Source organism: Pan troglodytes, chromosome 18 (assembly GCF_028858775.2).
Source record: "Pan troglodytes isolate AG18354 chromosome 18, NHGRI_mPanTro3-v2.0_pri, whole genome shotgun sequence".
In the NCBI taxonomy this organism is placed as follows: Eukaryota; Metazoa; Chordata; class Mammalia; order Primates; family Hominidae; genus Pan; species Pan troglodytes.
Window position 1 is genome coordinate 55,013,912 of NC_072416.2, and position 19,591 is coordinate 55,033,502.

The window sequence follows — 19,591 nt, forward strand, 5'->3', positions numbered from 1 at the left end:
AAGTGATCTACCTACCTTGGCCTCCCAAAGTGCTGGGATTACAGGCGTGAACCACCGCACCCGGCCTCCAGCCTCTTCTTGTGAGGGCAGTAATCCCATCATAAGGGGTCCACCCTCTTGACCTAATCACTTCGCAAAGGTCCCACTTCCAAATACCATCACACTGGGTATTTAGGCTTCACCAGGTGAATTGGTGGGGGAGGTGGGACACAAACATTCAGTCCACGGCAAGTTTTTATCTCAATTTGCTAAAGCCTCTCTTTATTTCTCCTGTTACAGTGTGATAATGTTTTTTAAAATATCATTTAGCTGGCTGTGGTGACCCATGCCTGCAGTCCCAGCTACCCAGGAGGCTAAGGCAAAAGGATCACATGAACCTAGGAGTTTGAATCCAGCCTGGGCAACATAGAAAGACCCTGTCTCTTAAAAAAATAAATAAGTAAATAAATAAATAAATAAAGGAAAGAGGCCGGGCACAGTGGCTCATGCCTATAATCCCAGCACTTTGGGAGGCCGAGGCGGGCAGATCACCTGAAGTCGGGAGTTCAAGACCAGCCTGACCAACATGGAGAAACCCCTTCTCTACTAAAAATACAAAATTAGCCGGGTGTGGTGGCACATGCCTGTAATCCCACTACTTGGGAGGCTGAGGCAAGAGAATTGCTTGAACCAGAAGGTGGAGGTTGTGGTGAGCCGAGATCATGCCATTGCACTCCAGCCTGGGCAACAAGAATGAAACTCCATCTCAAAAAAAAAAAAAAAAAGAAAGAAAGAAAGAAAGAAAAGAAAAGAAGCACTTAAAGAGGCTGAGGCAGGCAGATCACTTGAAGTCAGGAGTTCAAGACCAGCCTGGCCAACATGGTGAAACCTAGTCTCTACTAAAAATACTAGAATTAGCCAGACGTGGTGGCACATGCCTGTAATCCCAGCTACTCGGGAGGCTGAGGCATGAGACTTGCTTGAACCTAGGAGGTGGAGGTTGCAGTGAGCTGAGAACATGCCATTGCACTCCAGCCTGGGCAACAGAGCAAGACTCCATCTCAAGAAAAAAGAAAGAGAGAGGAACAGAAATACAGACATATGTTATTAGTCCCCCAGAACCTCTTCAAAAGATCTCTCTTTTCCTTTCTTATTTCTAATTACCATACTACATACCACCTCCATTATGTCAGAATGTGCCCTATTTACGTGGATTTCTCTAAAGTCGTGGAACTCCGAGTTACATTCCTCGTATTTCACAGAGACACAATCAGAGCACACGCTGATCTTCCGCCTCTCTTCATTTCCTCCATGTACTCTGTAGCTACCTGTTCTCTTCTTTGTTCGTAGGAAGATCTCTGTTGCGTGGTGTGGGAGTTTGTGCCAGCTCATCTTTTTATTGTGCTTTCTGTGAGCAGCTATCAGTGCCCCCAGGTCTTCTCTTTAAGAAGAATGTTTACTCTCAATTGTTTAAAAAACTAACTAAATAGGAAGAAGATTGCAAATCCTAACCTTTCTGGGGTTTTATATTGGGGGCAAAAGTTGGCATCTGCAGTAAGGATTATTTCATTTTCATCTGAATAAATGAGCAGTAATAACTTTGCTGACTTGCAGGGCTCATTGTGATGCCAAAGGACATTGTAAGGTGAATATCTGAATTGGAGGAGGAAGAGGGGCATCCTCTGAGCCAGGTGTGGCAGGAGGTGACATCAAGGAGGGTTAGGCTGCGTAAACCCAGGGACACAAGGAGCTGCAGTCGGGGAAGAACAAGGTCTAGCGGATGGAGTTGGGGGGACTGTGTCTGGAGCCAATGTTCTCAGATGTGTCTCCGGCAGGCAGGGGCAAGGGCTGGTGCCTGGTTTACAGCATTCCTTTTGGAGTCTGGAATAGTGGGGAAAACTCCCTGTCTTCTCTCCCCTTAGGAGTCTGCACTATGGAAACAACCTGTCAATCCAGCTCAAGGCACACATAGCCCAGACACCCATGAGACCCTCTCCGTGGGGACCCTAGAGCACCTATCATGAACGAGGAGACCAAGTAGGTGATTTTTCTCTCCCCTTCACCTCCTCTTTTCCCCTCCTATCTACTTCTTCACTTTTCTCCTACTGCCAAGACTGGTCCCTACCCAAATCTGCCTTACTGGGCTGCCCCCAACACAACAAACCTGCCCTTGACCATCATTCAGCGTGAGAATGTAATGATCAGACACAGAAAATCAGGAAGAGTTTTGAGACAGCATCGAATCTACCCATTTTAGAGATGGTATGACTGAGGCTTATATAGGAAAAAGGCTTGCTCAAGGTCACACTATGAGTGTATCAGCTAGGATAGGCCAGGTTACACTGTAGTACATGCACCCTCCAAAGTCCCAGTGACTCATGGCAACAAAAGTTTATTTCCTGCTCTTGCTTCCTGTCTGGTGTGGATTGACTGGGATCGCTCCTCCACATCATCCTGTCTCCCACACTCAGGCTAACAGGGTAGCCATGATTTGCAATATTTCTGGTCCCTGGAGTAGAAAAAAAGAAAAAGTACTGTGAATTACACCTTGGTTCTTAAAACATCTACAGGCATGACATGAGTCTTTTTTAGCATGTTTCATTGACCAAAGCAAGTTTCATGGCTGTGCCCAATTTCAAGGAGGCAGAGAAGTGTAATCCCACCAAAGGCCTAGAAAGAGGAGAAAGAGTATCTGTGAACAGCCCTAATGCCTACCACAGAGAATTAGTAACAGAGCTGGGCCATGGATCTTTCAACCATCGTCCTCTGTCTCCAAGATTATTCCCCATGGAAATCTCAATGACTGATAATGATGCCATGTGCTTTTTCTCCTGAGGATGGTTAGCCTTAAAGAGATTTGTGTCATATCCTAAGGGGATAGAACACTAATGATGGAAACAAAGGTATTGTGTTAGACTGGCTGGAGGAGAAATTTGAGGATGAGAAACATCACCAGAAATCACACCATCCAGGCACTACTTACTTCCATCTGGTGCCATGCTGCCCTGGACCATTTCTTCATGGGTAGCATGGATGCTGGACACCATAGCCTGGAAAAGAAGTTATGCCCTAGGCTATGGCCACATCCTTTTGCCGAGATCACACAAAATCCAGGGACTTAGCCTTGTCTGGTGCCATCTAGGCCTCCAAGGCCTTGGAAATTTACTGGCCTGGGAGGCAAGAAACCTCAGTTCTGCTCCTGCCTCTGTCATGGACTTGCTGTGTGACTGTGGGCACACCCTTTGCCCTTCCTTGGCCATGGTCTTTCCGTCTGCTTAGTGGAGGTGGTGATCCCTGCCTGAGGATCATGGTGTGAGCATGTTTCATAAATTCTAAGACTCTCTGCCTGAGTGAGGACCTATTGCTATTAGCCCAGTTGAGGAGAAATGACCAGTGGGGCTGACAGTACATCCAAGTATGTCTCTACTGCATGCCCAGGGAGCAGCTGGGCTCTAAACCCCAGGACGCATAGTACTGGCCTCAGCCTCTGGGAATTGGGAAGGCTGGCTTCTGGGTGGACCTCCTACTCTTTTCAGAGTTAGAGGTGGACTCTCTGGAGTTGTGAGGATAAAATAAGGTATATAAAGCACTTAGACAGTGCCTAATACACAGTGAGTGCTTTCCAAGTGTGTACTGCTATGAGGAAGGACATAGTACCAGAAAGTACATCTGGAAATGTGATAGCATAGTCCACTAGATGATGGACCACCATTTAGTTGGCCAATCCCCAATTGTTGGACATTTAGGTTGTTTCCAATTTTTAATAATTATAAATAATCTTGCAGTGAGCATCTCTGCAATTAAATATTGTATATACGTTCATGATCGTTTGCCAAGGTTAGAGTACTAGAAATGGAATTACTGAATCAAAGGAACTGCACATTATTTAGGCTTTTGCTGTGTAAATGCCCCGTGCCCTCTATTGGTACTTCTACAAGGAGGTGGTTTAAGAGTTCCAGTTCGGCCATCATGATGGCTCACACCTGTAATCCCAGCACTTTGGGAGGCCGAGGTGGGCAGATCACCCTGAGGTCAGGAGTTTGAGCCCAGCCTGGCCAACATGGTGAAACCCCATCTGTACTAAAAATTACAAAAATTAGCTGGGCATTGTGGTGTGCACCTGTAATCCCAGCTACTCGGGAGGCTGAGGCAGAAGAATCGCTTGAACCCGGGAGGCGGAGGCTGCAGTGAGCCGAGATTGCACCATTGCACTCCAGCCTGGGTGACAGAGCGAGACTCTGTCTCAAAAAAAAAAGAGTTCCAGTTCAGAAGGGAAGAATTTGCTTAGCAAAAGAGGTGATGGTCTGTGTTAGCTAGGATTAGAGTTCACTGTGAGTAGCAGAAAGCACTAAACAACAGTGGCTTAACCAGAATGGAAGTGTATTTCCCTGCCATGTAACAGAAGTCCAAAGTCAGTGAGCACAGGGCAGACGGGCAGCTTTACCTTCCACCTTCCTCAGTATGGGTTCCACCTCATGATTCAATATGGCTGCCCAAGATCCAGCCATCCCATCAACAATCCAGACAACAGGAAGGAGCAAAGAAGAATAGACAACACTTCTACTTACATTCCACTGGCCAAATTACATGGCTACATATAACTGCAAGGGAGACTGGGATATAATAATCTATTCTAGATGACCAGAGAATATTTAGTAGTTCTAATACTGAGGAAGAAGGGAAGAACAGATTTTGGGAGACAACTAGTTGTCTCTGCCATGAGGTTAGCTCAGACTGAGAGCAGCATAAATGGTTCATGGAAATAAGAATGAGTAAATGCATCCTCACGGGACTGTCCACAGGGGATGAACAAGACCATTCCAGAGAGCCAGGATGCAGGCACAAATGGAGTAGGGAGGGGGTGCAGAAGAAACAGACTGATCTCTGGAGCCGATCCCTGGGCAGAGACATCAAGACTCCATGGAGAGGCCACTTCCCTGCCTATTTTATGTCGCTCAGATGTAGGGACTGGTTCTTGACTGCTTGACTTCCCCAGAAACTCCCTTATCCCCCAACTCACCTTCCCCAGATCACCTTCCCCCTAGTTCATCTGTACCCCACTCACCTGCCCTCAGGTCACCTGCCCCACAACTCACCTGTTCTCCATCTAATCTTCCTCCCAGCTCCCGTGTCCCCCAAATCACCTGCCCCCAATTCACTTGTCCTCCAGCTCACCGGTTCCCCAGCTCATCTTCCTTCCAGTTCCCCTGTCCCCCAGTTCACCTGCCTGCCCTCAGTTCACCTGTCCCCCAGTTCATCTTCCTCCTAGCTCCCCTGTCCCCTAGCTCACCTGTGCCCCAGCTCACCTGTCCCCCAGTTCCCCTGTCCCCCAGCTCACCTCCCCCTCAGCTCCCCTGTCCCCTAGCTCATCTGCCCCCAGTTCCCCCAGCTCATCTGCCCCCAGTTTACCTGTCCCTTAGCTCACCTCCCCACCAGTTTACCTGTCCCCCAGCTCACCTCCCCCGCCAGTTCCCCATCCTCCAGCTCATCTGCCCCCAGTTTACCTGTCCCCTAGCTCACCTCCCCCCCAGTTTACCTGTCCCCCAGCTCACCTCCCCCCAGTTTGCCTGTCCCCCAGCTCACCTCCCCCCAAGTTCCCCTGTCCCTCAGCTCATCTGTCCCCAGTTTACCTGTCCCCCTCAACTCACCTATCTTCCCTGTCCCTCCAGGGCCGGCTCCTCATGGACCCCGTTGGCCTCCAGCTCGGCAACAAGAACCTGTGGAGCTGTCTTGTGAGGCTGCTCACCAAAGACCCAGAATGGCTGAACGCCAAGATGAAGTTCTTCCTCCCCAACACGGACCTGGATTCCAGGAACGAGACCTTGGACCCTGAACAGAGAGTCATCCTGCAACTCAACAAGCTGCATGTCCAGGGTTCGGACACCTGGCAGTCTTTCATTCATTGTGTGTGCATGCAGCTGGAGGTGCCTCTGGACCTGGAGGTGCTGCTGCTGAGTACTTTTGGCTGTGATGATGGTAAGGGCAGGTGTGAGAGACGCAAAGCAGCCGGGCCAGTACCTGTGTCATGGGGAGCCGGGAGGAGCCCAGGGACCCACCTAAGTCAGAGAGAGGGTGTAGCCCAGCCAGGATCTCAATTCTATATTTCTGGACACTTCCCAGAACAAATTTCCTAATGTGCCCAAATCTGCTGGGGCCTGGAGGACCCCTCCTTCTACCTGGCTTCACTCGAATTGCTCGAATTGCTGAGTGACTGCTTCCAGCCACAAAATCCCACATAGCCCATAATGCCCGAGAGATTTATTTCTTCTTTTTTGGCGGGGGTGGGGGGGTGTTTTTTGTTTGTTGTTGCTCTTGTTGGGTTTTGTTTGTTTGTTTTTTATTTTTGAGACAAGGTCTTGCTCTGTTGCCTAGGCTGGAGTGCAGTGGCACAATCATAGCTCACTACAGCGTCCAACTCCAGGACTCAGGTGATCCTTCCCACTTCAGCCTCCCAAGTAGCTGGGACTACAGTAGAACTATAGGTGCACGCCACCACATTAGGCTAATTTTTCATTCTTTTCTAGAGACAGGACATCACTGTGTTGCCCAGGCTGGTCTTGAACTCCTGGCCTTAAGTGATCCTCCTCCCTTGGCCTCCCAAAGTGCTGGGATTATAGATGTGAGCCATCACACCTGGCTAGAGGTGTTTTTGTTTGTTTGTTTGTTTTGCAACATGGTCAGAAACAGTGACGGGGAGCGCCTTCTGCCCTCTACTGATCCGTGGGGATTTCTTGGGCACCTTCTGTTTGCACAGCACTGAGGGGAAACACAGGACATTGAGGGGCAACAGCGTTTTTGGAGAGAAAATGGGAACTCACTTAAGAACCCTACTTCAAGGCAGAGTGTGGGAATTGCGGGGGGCGGGGCGGCGCATGCACATATGTGCAGACATATGCAGATACACACAGTGCGTATACATGTGGGTATGTGCATAAACCCATGTACACATGCATGCAAGTGTGCCCACATGCATAACACATGCACGCCTGTGCGCACACATACATAAACTTGCATGCACTTGCATATACACACATTTCTGCCCAGCACTGCCTTCAAAGCTCACCACCACATTTTCTCCACAACAGATAACTGAGTGTTCCATTTATTTCTCCCTTGCTGGGTATCTCCCTGTGAGATGAGCCCTGAGCCAGGCGCCAGGCCAGAGCTGGTCCCCAGCATCCCACGACAGCCCCATACCACATTATACTCTCCCCTCTCTTGCAGGGTTCACCAGCCAGCTGGGAGCTGAGGGGAAAAGCCAACCTGAATCTCAGCTCCACCATGGTGAGGACTGGAGTTGGGGGGTGGGAAGGGGGTGGTGAGCACTGTGAAGTCCCCACTTCCAAGCTGGAGGAGGCTGTGGTGGCTGGTCACAGCCATTTCTCATAGGCCATGCTCTTCGTCTGTCCCTGACCCATTTGCAAGTGTGTCAAGCCCCTAACTGTGTCTCCCAGCCCCACCTCCTCCTGCAGTGACTTTCAAGGCTTTAGCTTGTCCCGTTACCAATTCTCAAGGGTCTAACCTGGAACCCCTCAGGAAGCCTGTTCTCACTTTCCTGCCCGCAACCCGCAGGGCCTCATCTCCCAGCCCCAAAGTGTCAGGCTTCATGGGGAAGCCCTAACCACCCCCTCCCGACTTGTACACCTTGGACTTGACACTCACCCACAGCTGCTGTCTTCAGCGGGGGAGCCTTTGGCTGATTTTCTGAAGGAGCTCGGAAGGGCCAGTGATTAAATAATGACCACCTACTGATTCGTGGGTCACACTTTCATCTCGGCACCTTGATTTCTACAGAAGCATTGACTTTACTTATCGCTGTGCATGGCAGTAATGCCAACAGAAAACCCACCCTATAAACTCAGCTCCCCAGTGAATCAAAACTGTCCAAGTCCCTGGGCCAATAGGCCCGTGTCACTGAGCTGGCATCATTGTCTCATGGCTGTAACCAGATCTGATTGATATTTGGCCAGTGAGTCCCTTTTTAATATAGGATTTGTTAAGATATTGAAGTGCTCTCGAACTGGTTCCAGCCTCCTAGCTGGACAAGGAGCCCAGGGCCCTGCTCCAGGGGCTGTTCCTATTGGTCACTTAGCTTAGCTGTAGGAGGACCCTGCTTGACTTCTTAAAATTGTTTCCTGAGTCGTCTTTCCTTTCTCCCTCCCTTCCTTTCTGGGTCCCCTTCCTTCTTGTTTTCCTTCTTCCTTTCTCAAACTCTTCCAGAAAGGCATTAAAGTGATTGTTGAAAATCCATACAATGAGACAGGACTCCAGAAACTATTAAGGGAAGTGAGGAAATGTGGGTGATAAGAAATCAGGATGATAAAACCCTAACAGAGGAGGGAGGTTGCAGGCCTGGCCAAACTCACTGGGAACTTCACTGGCGGCTTCCATAGAGCTTGGTCCTTCCCTGATGGACACATGGCCATTTAGTGCTTGGAGCTGAGTGTTTCTGGGGGCTGCTGGCTGTCGGCCCTGCTTCCTGCATCCTGGACTGCAAGACTGCCAGGCCCAGAACATCCACCTTCCAATGGGGGTGCCTAGAAGTCCACTCTGCAAATAGAAGCTGGTGTTGACCCAGCCTCTGCCTGCTGCCTGCCTTTCCAGTCCCTGCATGTGGGTGTACTTGGCTGCCTGCCACCTGTCTGTGGACTGGAGTTCCCCAAAGGTTCTGGGTACCCCCTCAGCCCAGATCCCCAGACCCCACTCCTCCACCCCTTCCTTTGCTTTTTCAGGCCTGAAGCGCCCACATCAGAGCTGTGGGTCCTCACCCCGCCGGAAGCAGTGCAAGAAGCAGCAGCTAGGTGGGTACCAGTGTGGGGAGGAACATAAACAGAGAGATGGGGTTGCCTGGGGGCCAAGACCCGGACCCTGGACCTTGTCCCCTGCCAACAAGCCTCCAGAGGCCCAGTGACTCTTGTCTCGCAAGTTTCCAGGAGAAAAGGACTGGAGGTCTTGCACAGGCAGAGGAGAGGGCTGGGCTGGCAGCGAAGGGGCTCCCCACCCATCTGGCTGCATGGGGACTTCTCTGAAGAGGGCTCCGCTGAAGGAGCTGGAAGCACCATACAGGTCTCAGCTTCACTGTCCAGGCTTTTCCAGGGACACCCTATGTCCTCAGTGTTGAAGGAGACCCAGGGAGGAGACCAGTTTGGGGGTGAGCAGGGATGGGGAGGGGTGAGGAGGCCTGGGAGAAACCTCCAAGACAGAGGCCCTGGGGGCCCATGGGGAGACATGGAGCTGCTTAGGGCAGGCCAGGCCAGTGAGAGAAGAAAGGGGACTTCTCTCATTCTTGACCAGTTCTCAGAATGGTCCTCGTTCTCCACGAGTTGTCCCACTAACTAGAGCCTTCTCTGCCCCCACTGCTGCCAACCATGGCTATAACCAGAGGATTCACATCCACTCAAAATAGTTCACTACCTTGGCCTCTCCCCCTAGGGTTCCCCCAAAAGCAGCCCCAGCCCTTTCCCTGGGTCACCTGAGACCTCTCAATGACTCAGGAATTAAAAGGTTAACATCTGGCACTGTAGGGGCCCAGCTCCCACAGTTCCGATCGGTAATGCCTAGGCCTACAGGTTGTTAGTGCTCACCCCTGGGCATTGCAGAACTGAAATATTGGGAAGGGGCACTGGGGATCCAGATATTACAGAAAGAGGTTGTTTCAATAAGATATTGCAAAGGAGCTGGGTGCGGTGGCTCACACCTGTAATCCCAGCACTTTGGAGGGCTGAGGCAGGTGGATCAGCTGAGCCCAGGAATTCAATACCAGCCTGGCCAACATGACAAAACCTTGTCTCTACTAAAAATACAAAAATTAGCTGGGTGTGGTGGTGTGCACCTGTAGTCCCAGCTACTCAGGAGGCTGAGGCAGGAGGATCACTTGAGACCAGGAGTTTGCGGCTGCAGTAAGCTAGGATCGTGCCACTGCACTGGAGCCTGGGCAAGACTGAGACTCTGTCTCCGGGAAAAAAGAAAAAAAAGAGATGTTGCAAAGGAGGTGCCCTATTCCCCTCCCCCCATCTTACTGAACCCTTACACCATGTGTACTATTGCAGAATGGATAGAACCGTGACCCACACTTCCCCATTCCCACCTGCCTGTTTAAATAGCTACCGGAGAGCCTATGCTCCCTTAGAACTGATTCCTTCTGGAAGTTGGGGTGGCACAGATCCCCCTATGGTGCTCTTGACACCCCCACCCTCACCCCATCATACATACACATCTGGGGCTACAGGCTCCCAACAGCCCAATACTGGGGCGAGAAGACATGAGCAGAGGGCCGGGGGGTCCTCTCCTCATGCCATGTCCCTGCCCCTTGCAGAGTTGGCCAAGAAGTACCTGCAGCTCCTGCGGACCTCTGCCCAGCAGCGCTACAGGAGCCAAATCCCTGGGTCAGGGCAGCCCCACGCCTTCCACCAGGTCTATGTCCCTCCAATCCTGCGCCGGGCCACAGCGTCCTTAGACACTCCGGAGGGGGCCGTTATGGGGGACCTCAAGGTGGAAGACGGTGCTGACGTGAGCATCTCGGACCTCTTCAACACCAGGGTTAACAAGGGCCCGAGGGTGACCGTGCTTTTGGGGAAGGCTGGCATGGGCAAGACCACGCTGGCCCACCGGCTCTGCCAGAAGTGGGCAGAGGGCCATCTGAACTGTTTCCAGGCCCTGTTCCTTTTTGAATTCCGCCAGCTCAACTTGATCACGAGGTTCCTGACACCGTCCGAGCTCCTTTTTGATCTGTACCTGAGCCCTGAATCGGACCACGACACTGTCTTCCAGTACCTGGAGAAGAACGCTGACCAAGTCCTGCTGATCTTTGATGGGCTAGATGAGGCCCTCCAGCCTATGGGTCCTGATGGCCCAGGCCCAGTCCTCACCCTTTTCTCCCATCTCTGCAATGGGACCCTCCTGCCTGGCTGCCGGGTGATGGCTACCTCCCGTCCAGGAAAGCTGCCTGCCTGCCTGCCTGCAGAGGCAGCCATGGTCCACATGTTGGGCTTTGATGGGCCACGGGTGGAAGAATATGTGAATCACTTCTTCAGCGCCCAGCCATCGCGGGAGGGGGCCCTGGTGGAGTTACAGACAAATGGACGTCTCCGAAGCCTGTGTGCGGTGCCCGCGCTGTGCCAAGTCGCCTGTCTCTGCCTCCACCATCTGCTTCCTGACCACGCCCCAGGCCAGTCTGTGGCCCTCCTGCCCACCATGACTCAGCTCTATATGCAGATGGTGCTCGCCCTCAGCCCCCCTGGGCACTTGCCCACCTCGTCCCTACTGGACCTGGGGGAGGTGGCCCTGAGGGGCCTGGAGACAGGGAAGGTTATCTTCTATGCAAAAGATATTGCTCCACCCTTGATAGCTTTTGGGGCCACTCACAGCCTGCTGACTTCCTTCTGCGTCCCCACAGGCCCTGGGCACCAGCAGACAGGCTATGCTTTCACCCACCTCAGCCTGCAGGAGTTTCTTGCTGCCCTGCACCTGATGGCCAGCCCCAAGGTGAACAAAGACACACTTACCCAGTATGTTACCCTCCATTCCCGCTGGGTACAGCGGACCAAAGCTAGACTGGGCCTCTCAGACCACCTCCCCACCTTCCTGGCGGGCCTGGCATCCTGCACCTGCCGCCCCTTCCTTAGCCACCTGGCGCAGGGCAATGAGGACTGTGTAGGTGCCAAGCAGGCTGCTGTAGTGCAGGTGTTGAAGAAGTTGGCCACCCGCAAGCTCACAGGGCCAAAGGTTGTAGAGCTGTGTCACTGTGTGGATGAGACACAGGAGCCTGAGCTGGCCAGTCTCACCGCACAAAGCCTCCCCTATCAACTGCCCTTCCACAATTTCCCACTGACCTGCACCGACCTGGCCACCCTGACCAACATCCTAGAGCACAGGGAGGCCCCCATCCACCTGGATTTTGATGGCTGTCCCCTGGAGCCCCACTGCCCTGAGGCTCTGGTAGGCTGTGGGCAGATAGAGAATCTCAGGTGAGTAAGAGTGGAGGAGGACCGGGGAGGGGATTGGGCTTTTGGGGGAGCAGAGGCCAACCAGTCTAGCAAACCTCTGCCAAGAGGACTGGATAAGAATCTTGAATATCAGAACATAATGGCCTGCAATGCAAGAGAGGAAGCTCCATACCTTGACAGGACCTCTGGAGTCCAAATGGATCCTCCTCTTGTCTGTGGTTTCTGGACTCTCAGTCTCTCTGTCAATCGTGGGCTGAAACCACAGATCCAGGCTGTCTATAGAGGCTGGTGGACTTTGGGCAGGTGTATGGAGCACACACATGCACACTGTCTAGGCCAGAGTTTCTTCGTTCCTAAAACGAATATGTAACAATAGCCAACTCATATGGTCATTGCAAGAATGAGATGGGATGGTGCATGAAAAACATTTTGTAGCACAGTGCCTAGCACAGAGCAAAGGCTCAGTGTGCATATTAGCTAGAGAAAAGGCTAGGCTGCAGTAACAGAGAAACCTCCTCCCCAAGTACAGTAGGTTAAATAATGTAGAATTTTATTTCTCTCTCTGGAAGAGTCAGAGGTAGGCGGTCCAGGTCAGTGGAATGGCTCAGCTCCACGCAGTCATGCAGGTACCCAGGTCCCTCCCATTTTGCTCCATTATCCCCTTGGGAATCCTATCTGCACAGTCAAAGCTACATCATGGGTATATCTGTGCTCTGGCTTGGGAACAAGGAAAGAGCATGGAGGAGCATGTCAATGCATTAAAGTTCAGTCCTGAAACTAGGATACATCCCTTCCACTCACATTCCATTGGTGAGAACATAGTCACCTGGCCACACTGAGCTGCAAGGGAGTCTGGGAAGTGTGATCTCTGGCTGGGAAACCATGTTCCTCACGATAGCTCTATTGCTGTAGATGAAGTGGAGAATGGGCTTTGGTGGACGATTAGAAGTCTCGGCCATAATATGTATTTGTTAGTACTACTGTATTAAGCCCCATCTGTCTGAGGGGATGGCGATGACTTCTCAGCTCTGCCCAGCACTGATCCTCTGACACTTCGCTTCTTCTTATGGCAGCTTTAGGAGCAGGAAGTGTGGGGACACCTTTGCAGAAGCCCTCTCCAGGAGCTTGCCGACAATGGGGAGGCTGCAGATGCTGGGGTGAGCCAGGCCTTGGAGCTGAGAAGGGTCTTCAGCTGGGGATGCCTGGTACTCTCCTCCCTCTCCTTAATCCTACACAAGGCAGATTCCTGGCCCCGCCCTTTTCCCCTCCTCGTTCCTCCCCACCATCTTTGCTTACTCTGTAGGTTAGCAGGAAGTAAAATCACTGCCCGAGGCATCAGCCACCTGGTGAAAGCTTTGCCTCTCTGTCCACAGCTGAAAGAAGTCAGGTGAGTGATCTCCAGGAGGGCTCACTGACTGGGGAGATGAGCCACTGCCCAGGTCCCAGAGTCCCCCTGGGGCCTGCATGTTCCTCCAAGTCTGACCAGTAGTTTTTCAGTGAGACCCAGAGAGGGAAGGCATCAGTCCAAGTACTCAGTAGGGCTGAGTCCAAACCCAAGGCTCCCAGAGTCCCCAGAGCAAGGCTTCCTTCATCTAATATTTTGGACTGTCTTGGAGGAGCATGAGTGTTAAGGCTCCCTCCCTCTTTCTGAAATCCCAGGAGAAGGGATGGCAGTGCGTAGGCAGGAATCAGGCACTGTGGGTACACATAACTACATGAAGCACCACACACCTTCACATTTGTGCACACATGTCTACACTTGCACAGAAGTACACAGGCATAAGCAAGAATATGCACCCACACATGCCCACTCATAGGTGTGCACATGTATGCAGCGCACACATGCACCTTTAACTGCATGTACACATTTTGATGCCAGCACACTCTAACTAACTAAGCGTGTATGCACAAATATACTCCTGCCCTGTGTCTGGGACTCAGTACCATGCGGAGGAGTGGGACCAGTGACCCTCCTCCCTGGCAGAACGCTGCTAGTTTATATGGCACCTTTATGACATTTAGAGAAGGCACCACTTCATCCACACAGATGCTGCCTGTCACTAAGGTTCAGCACTTGTTGAGTGAAAATAATAAGTTGGACCACAGTCCCTATTGTCGTCTCGGCTGGGCATCTGTGAACCGTGATTAAGCCAAGTTTCAGAAGTACTGAACTTGTTGACATTTTTCTTCCCTGGCTATTGAAAGTGACTTTAATTTTGTCTTTCATCACCCACCATTGTTCTTAATCACCCTCACTCCCCTCAACTCATCTGTCTCCCCAGCTAGGAACCCAGGCGAGGCTGGCTTGTGAACAGGTGGGGAAAGTGAGGTCAGAGAGGAATGCGCTTGGCTCAGGGCTCTGGGTGAGTCAGGGCCACAGCCGAGGCTGGAAGCGATGTCTGCAGCGTCCCAGTCTAGACTTTACTCATTGCCTGGGGGGCCTCAGGCACATCCCAGGCATAAGCCCTGGGAGCAGGGTGCTAGGTCTCCTCATTGTGCCTCATGAAGAGGCCGTCAGTCTGTCTTCTAGATCCCTTGAGCCGCCAGGCAAAAACTTCCCCATAGGAACAGAATAGACCCAGAATTGAGGCCAGCAGAGGGTCTTTCCTCCTAGCCGTGCCTGCTGGAATCCGGCGAGCAGGCCATCAGCTCTTTCTGGGCCCCTGTCTTATGTCTCCCACATGAGGGTGGCCATCCTGTCACTTGCTAACTGGGGCTTGCAAGTGCCCCAACCCCAGGGCAAAGGGACTGGGCCTTGGTCTCCTCGCAGTTTTCGGGACAACCAGCTCAGTGACCAGGTGGTGCTGAACATTGTGGAGGTTCTCCCTCACCTACCACGGCTCCGGAAGCTTGAGTAAGTGATCTTTCCACTGCCTCTGCAGCCCAGTCCCTCTCTATACCTGATTCACCCCACTCCCTTGCAAGGCAAGGAAGGTCTGGGGCCCATGGGGTAGGGGATTCCACTCCTGACACCTTTGCCACAATCTTGCAGCCTGAGCAGCAACAGCATCTGCGTGTCAACCCTACTCTGCTTGGCAAGGGTGGCAGTCACGTGTCCTACCGTCAGGATGCTTCAGGCCAGGTGAGCAGAAGGAAAGGGATCTTGGCCTTATGGGCCTTGAGAAAAGAGGAGGGGAAAGTGGGATGGGAAATGGAGGAGGCCCCATTTCCATCTGCAGGATAAATCTGTGCATACCCTACTGTTTTACTCACAGCTTTACCTTCAGAACCTAGCTCAGGCTTGGCACCTGGTACTTGGTATATATTGAATTAATGGATGGATGAAAAGATGGATGTATGGATGGATGGCTGAAAAGATGGATGGGTGGATGAAAAGATGGATGGATGGATGGATGGCTGAAAAGATGGATGGGTGGATGAAAAGATGGATGGATGGATGGATGGATGGATGGATGGATGGATGGATGGATGGCTGGCTGAAAAGATGGATGGGTGGATGAAAAGATGGATGGATGGATGGATGGATGGATGGATGGATGGATGGATGGATGGAAAGATGGATGGGTGGATGAAAAGATGGATGGATGGATGGATGGATGGAAAGATGGATGGGTGGATGAAAAGATGGATGGATGGATGGATGGAAAGATGGATGGGTGGATGAAAAGATGGATGGATGGATGGATGGAAAGATTGATGGGTGGATGAAAAGATGAATGGATGGATGGATAGATGAATGGATGGATGGATAGATGGCTAGCTGAAAAGATGGATAGGTGTGTGAAAAGATGGATGGATGGATGGATGGATGGATGGATGGATGGATGGATGAAGGAATGAGTCAACAAGTCTACGAAGCACAGGCATAGCCAAAGGAATAATTAACTGTGTGTTGCCCTCCATGGTGCTGAACCAATATAGCCAGTTTTGATCATGGGGTAGGTTAGGTGTCATTTTTCTTACTCATAAAAATTTCTATTAAAAAAAATTCAGCCGGGCTCAGTGGCTCATGCCTGTAATTCCAACACTTTGGAAGGCCAAGGCAAGAGGATTACTTGAGCTCAGGAGTTCGAGACCAACCTGGGCAACATAGTCTCTACAAAAAATGAACAAAATTAATGGGGCATGGTGGTGCATGCCTGTGGTTCCAGCTATTTGGGAGGCTGAGGTGGGAAGATTGCTTGAGCTGTGGAGGTTGAGGCTGCAGTGAGGTGTGAACACACCACTGCACTCCAGCCTGAGTAGCAGAGTGAGATCTCCATCTCAAATTTAAAAAGAAAGGAAAAAAAAAACTCACAGCATTCTTAATTTTTATTATATTTCTTGTGAAAATTGTTTTTCTGACTTTTTAAAACACTCTTGCAGGATTCATCAAGCAAAGACATAATCAGTATTTCACATGCCTGATTTGAAACACTTTTGCTAGTTCCGTTATGTTTCCCTGTCAATTGCAAAATCAGCTTTATCTGGATGTTTGAACATTTGGGGCAGAAAAGGGTGTGCCTGTGGTGGGTGATGTGCTGGTTTCCAGTCTCTGGGTTTCATGGCTTGGTATCTGATCCTGCAGGGAGGCGGACCTCATCTTCCTTCTTTCCCCGCCCACAGAGACAACTGCAGAGCTACAAAGGTAAGAAGCCAAGAGGCGGTGAGCCTGGGGCCATCCTTAGAAGCAACTTGGGCTCAGGCAGTTGAGGGGAAAGGTGACCAAGAGACTAGGAAGAGCTGGGGTATGGGAATTCTTCCTGCTACTGCTGCACTGAGGAATGAATTACTGCTTAGGTTGGCAAAGGATTTTAACTTCCTCTAGCGTGTCCAGACCACATCTGGTCCCTGTGGAAGGAAGCATCCCCAGAAGACTCAGAGGAAGGCAAACTCTTGGGGAGAACATACAGATACTGTTAGACTGGCATTACTAGATGGTGAAAACTCTGGAAAAGCCCTTACAACTGAAAAAAGACAGGGAGGGCAATTATGGTACCTACATCTTAGGGTTGTTCTGAGAATTAAATGAGTTACTACACTTAAGGAGTTTAGAGCACTGTTGGCATGCAGTGGGCAATCAAATGCTGGCTATTCCAGCTGTGCATGGATTCCAGCTTGGCCAGTCTTGGATGGGCCGAGAAAAGGAAGCTGCTTTTCCCTAAAAGACCATCCCAACTGTGCTCTACCACACTTTGCTCTCCTGGCTAAGACTCAGAGACAGATGTATGTATGCCCCTGAGCAATCTCTTTCCCTTCTCTGGATCTCGATTCCTTGCTTGTATAATGACCTGGTAGTGTAGGACCAATGTTGCTGGGTGTGGTGGCTCATGCCTGTAATCCTAGCACTTTGGAATGCCAAGCACGAGAATCTCTTGAGTCCAGGTGTTCAAGACCAGCCTGGGCAACATAGCAAAACCCCATCTCTAAAAAAAAAAAGGCAGGCGTGGTGGTGCACACCTGTAGTCCCAGCTACTCAAGATGCTGACGCTGGGAGGATCGCTTGAGCCTGGGAGCTTGAGCCATGATCACACCACTGTACTCCAGCCTGGGTGACAGAGAGGGACTCTGTCTCAAAAAACGACCCACTAGGACCAGTGTCACTTTCTTTCCCCTCTAACTGCTTAAAGCTGTGATGCTCAGTAGGATAGCCACTAGCCCCATATGGCTATTTCAATTTAAATAAATTAAAATTTTAATGCTATTTCAATTTAAATAAATTAAAATTTTAATGCTATTTTAATTTAAATAAATTAAAATTAAGTAAAACGAAATTTTCAGTTCATTAGTCACATTAGCTATATTTCAACTGCTCAGTGGCCATAGGTGGCTAGTGGCTCCCATAGCAAGTGGTACGGATGCCAGGACATTTCCATCATTGCAGAAAGTTCTATTAAACAGGCCGGCATGGTGGCTCATGTCTGTAACCCCAGCACTTTGAGAGGCTGAGGGGGCAGGATCGCTTGAAGCTAGGAGTTCAAGACCAGCCTGGGCAACAAAGTGAGACCCCCCAATCTCTACAAAAAAAAAAAAAATAGCTGGGCATGGTGATTCACTCCTATAGTACCAGTTACTCAGGAAGCCAAGGTGGGAGGATCACTTGAGCCCAGGAGTTTGAGGCTGCAGTGAACTGGGATAGAGCCACTGCACTCCAGCTTGGGGACTGAGTGGGACCCTGTCTCTAAAAAAAAAAAAAATGGTTAGCACCAATCCAAAAAGTGTGAAACCTGGCTCATGATGTCCTAGCTTCCCTGCATCCCCTAACACTCCCTCAGCCCAGTGGGAGAGAGTCTGTGGTTTACCATAGCCTGGACTCACTGCATACAGCTCATGCTCCTCGCCTTCTGAACCACAGACAGCACATCCACAAATGGAGACCATCACATCATCGACAATAGCAGCTTCTGTTTACTAACCTTCGATTTTACACCTATGCTGGGTACTTGGACATACATTGTCTCATTCAATCCTTCAGGTACCTATGTGCTAGATGTTGTCATCCATTTTAGAAAAGAGAAAAGGGAGCCGACTGCAGTGATTTGCCCAAGGCCACATGGCTATACATGGCAGAGCCAAAATTTGAATAAAGGTTCCATTTGACCTCAAACCTGTTGCCCCTCCTGCTCTGCTGAATCACATCTTGAGCATCTGCAAGCAGTCTTCTTTGTTACCGACTCACTTTGGGTTGTGCTTCAGGGTCTTCAGCCTCTAGAAGCCAAGGAAAGAGGCTTGATCCACCAGGCCCTAGATGCCTGAGCCCAGGCCAATGCTTGATTTGTTCTTGCCAGAGCTCCAGACCTGCAGGAAAGTGACGGCCAGAGGAAAGGGGCTCAGAGCAGAAGCTTGACGCTCAGGTACCTTGGAGGGATCTATTGCCTTAGGAGAGGGATATGATATGGGGGAAAGTCCGAGGCAAGGGAGAGCAGGGGCAGGGAGGATAATGGGAAAAGCAGATGAGGGACAGGGAAAGGATTAGCCGGGTGTGGTGCCCATCCTGGATAGCCCATCCTGGCTTGAATAAGGAGCATCTGTCATAATAACAATAGCTGCAACTTAATGGACCCTGGCTATCTATATGCCGGGCATTGCGCTAGAAGTTTTACATCCATTACCTCACTGTAATTCCTTTAGAACCTCTGTGAAGTACACATTATTATTCCCCTTTGAGGGAGGAGGAAACTGAGTCTCAGACAGGTTAAGTCCCTTGCTCAAGATCACCCAGCTACTAAGAGGTGTGGCCAGGATTAGACCCAGGTCTGTGGGCCCCCTGACTCCCCCAGCATTGGAAGCTGGAGGGGCCGTGGAGTAGCTGTTTGCCCTGAGCCCTTCTGTCCCCCACTCCTACCCAAGGCTGCAGAAGTGTCAGCTCCAGGTCCACGATGCGGAGGCCCTCATAGCCCTGCTCCAGGAAGGCCCTCACCTGGAGGAAGTGGAGTGAGTATCACGGGAAGCCCTGGCGTAGGAGCCAGGAAAGGAGGTTGGAGAGGGTGGGCAGGGCCTCGCCTTTGGGTGGGTGGTGTGGGGGAGGGGCATGCTGCCTCATGAAGAATTTGGGGGAATCAGATCATTGTAACAGCTGCTACTATTCAGCACTTGTCCCGGGTCAGGTGCTGTTCTAGGGACTATACATGCCTCCTCGCGTTCACTCCTCACATCTCTGTGATGTAAGCACTGTTACTGTCCTCATTTTATAGAGGAGGAAGTTAAGCTGCAGAAAGATAAACTTG

General features: G+C 50.9%; 1 protein-coding gene across 25 annotated transcripts in view; it reads left to right on the forward strand.

The window, feature by feature from the left end:
• Window positions 1-19,591, forward strand: part of NLRC5 (NLR family CARD domain containing 5) — a 94,340-nt gene that overhangs the window by 25,892 nt on the left and 48,857 nt on the right. For 24 of the 25 annotated variants that reach the window (XR_010152351.1, XR_010152348.1, XR_010152349.1 and 21 more), the window contains exons 2-13: window positions 1,902-2,016; window positions 5,649-5,955; window positions 7,204-7,263; window positions 8,712-8,780; window positions 10,295-11,945; window positions 12,998-13,081; window positions 13,228-13,311; window positions 14,695-14,778; window positions 14,917-15,006; window positions 16,453-16,512; window positions 18,653-18,718; window positions 19,215-19,298. Coding sequence is in view for 21 of the 25 variants with exons in the window: in XM_054669366.2 (XP_054525341.1) it covers window positions 5,661-5,955; window positions 7,204-7,263; window positions 8,712-8,780; window positions 10,295-11,945; window positions 12,998-13,081; window positions 13,228-13,311; window positions 14,695-14,778; window positions 14,917-15,006; window positions 16,453-16,512; window positions 18,653-18,718; window positions 19,215-19,298 (2,627 nt within the window). In the remaining 4 variants the exon portion in view is untranslated. Of the gene's footprint in view, window positions 1-1,901; window positions 2,017-5,648; window positions 5,956-6,351; window positions 6,408-6,503; window positions 6,599-7,203; window positions 7,264-8,711; window positions 8,781-10,294; window positions 11,946-12,997; window positions 13,082-13,227; window positions 13,312-14,694; window positions 14,779-14,916; window positions 15,007-16,452; window positions 16,513-18,652; window positions 18,719-19,214; window positions 19,299-19,591 lie in introns of those variants that run through there. The other variant, XM_063797150.1, reaches the window with a different exon arrangement.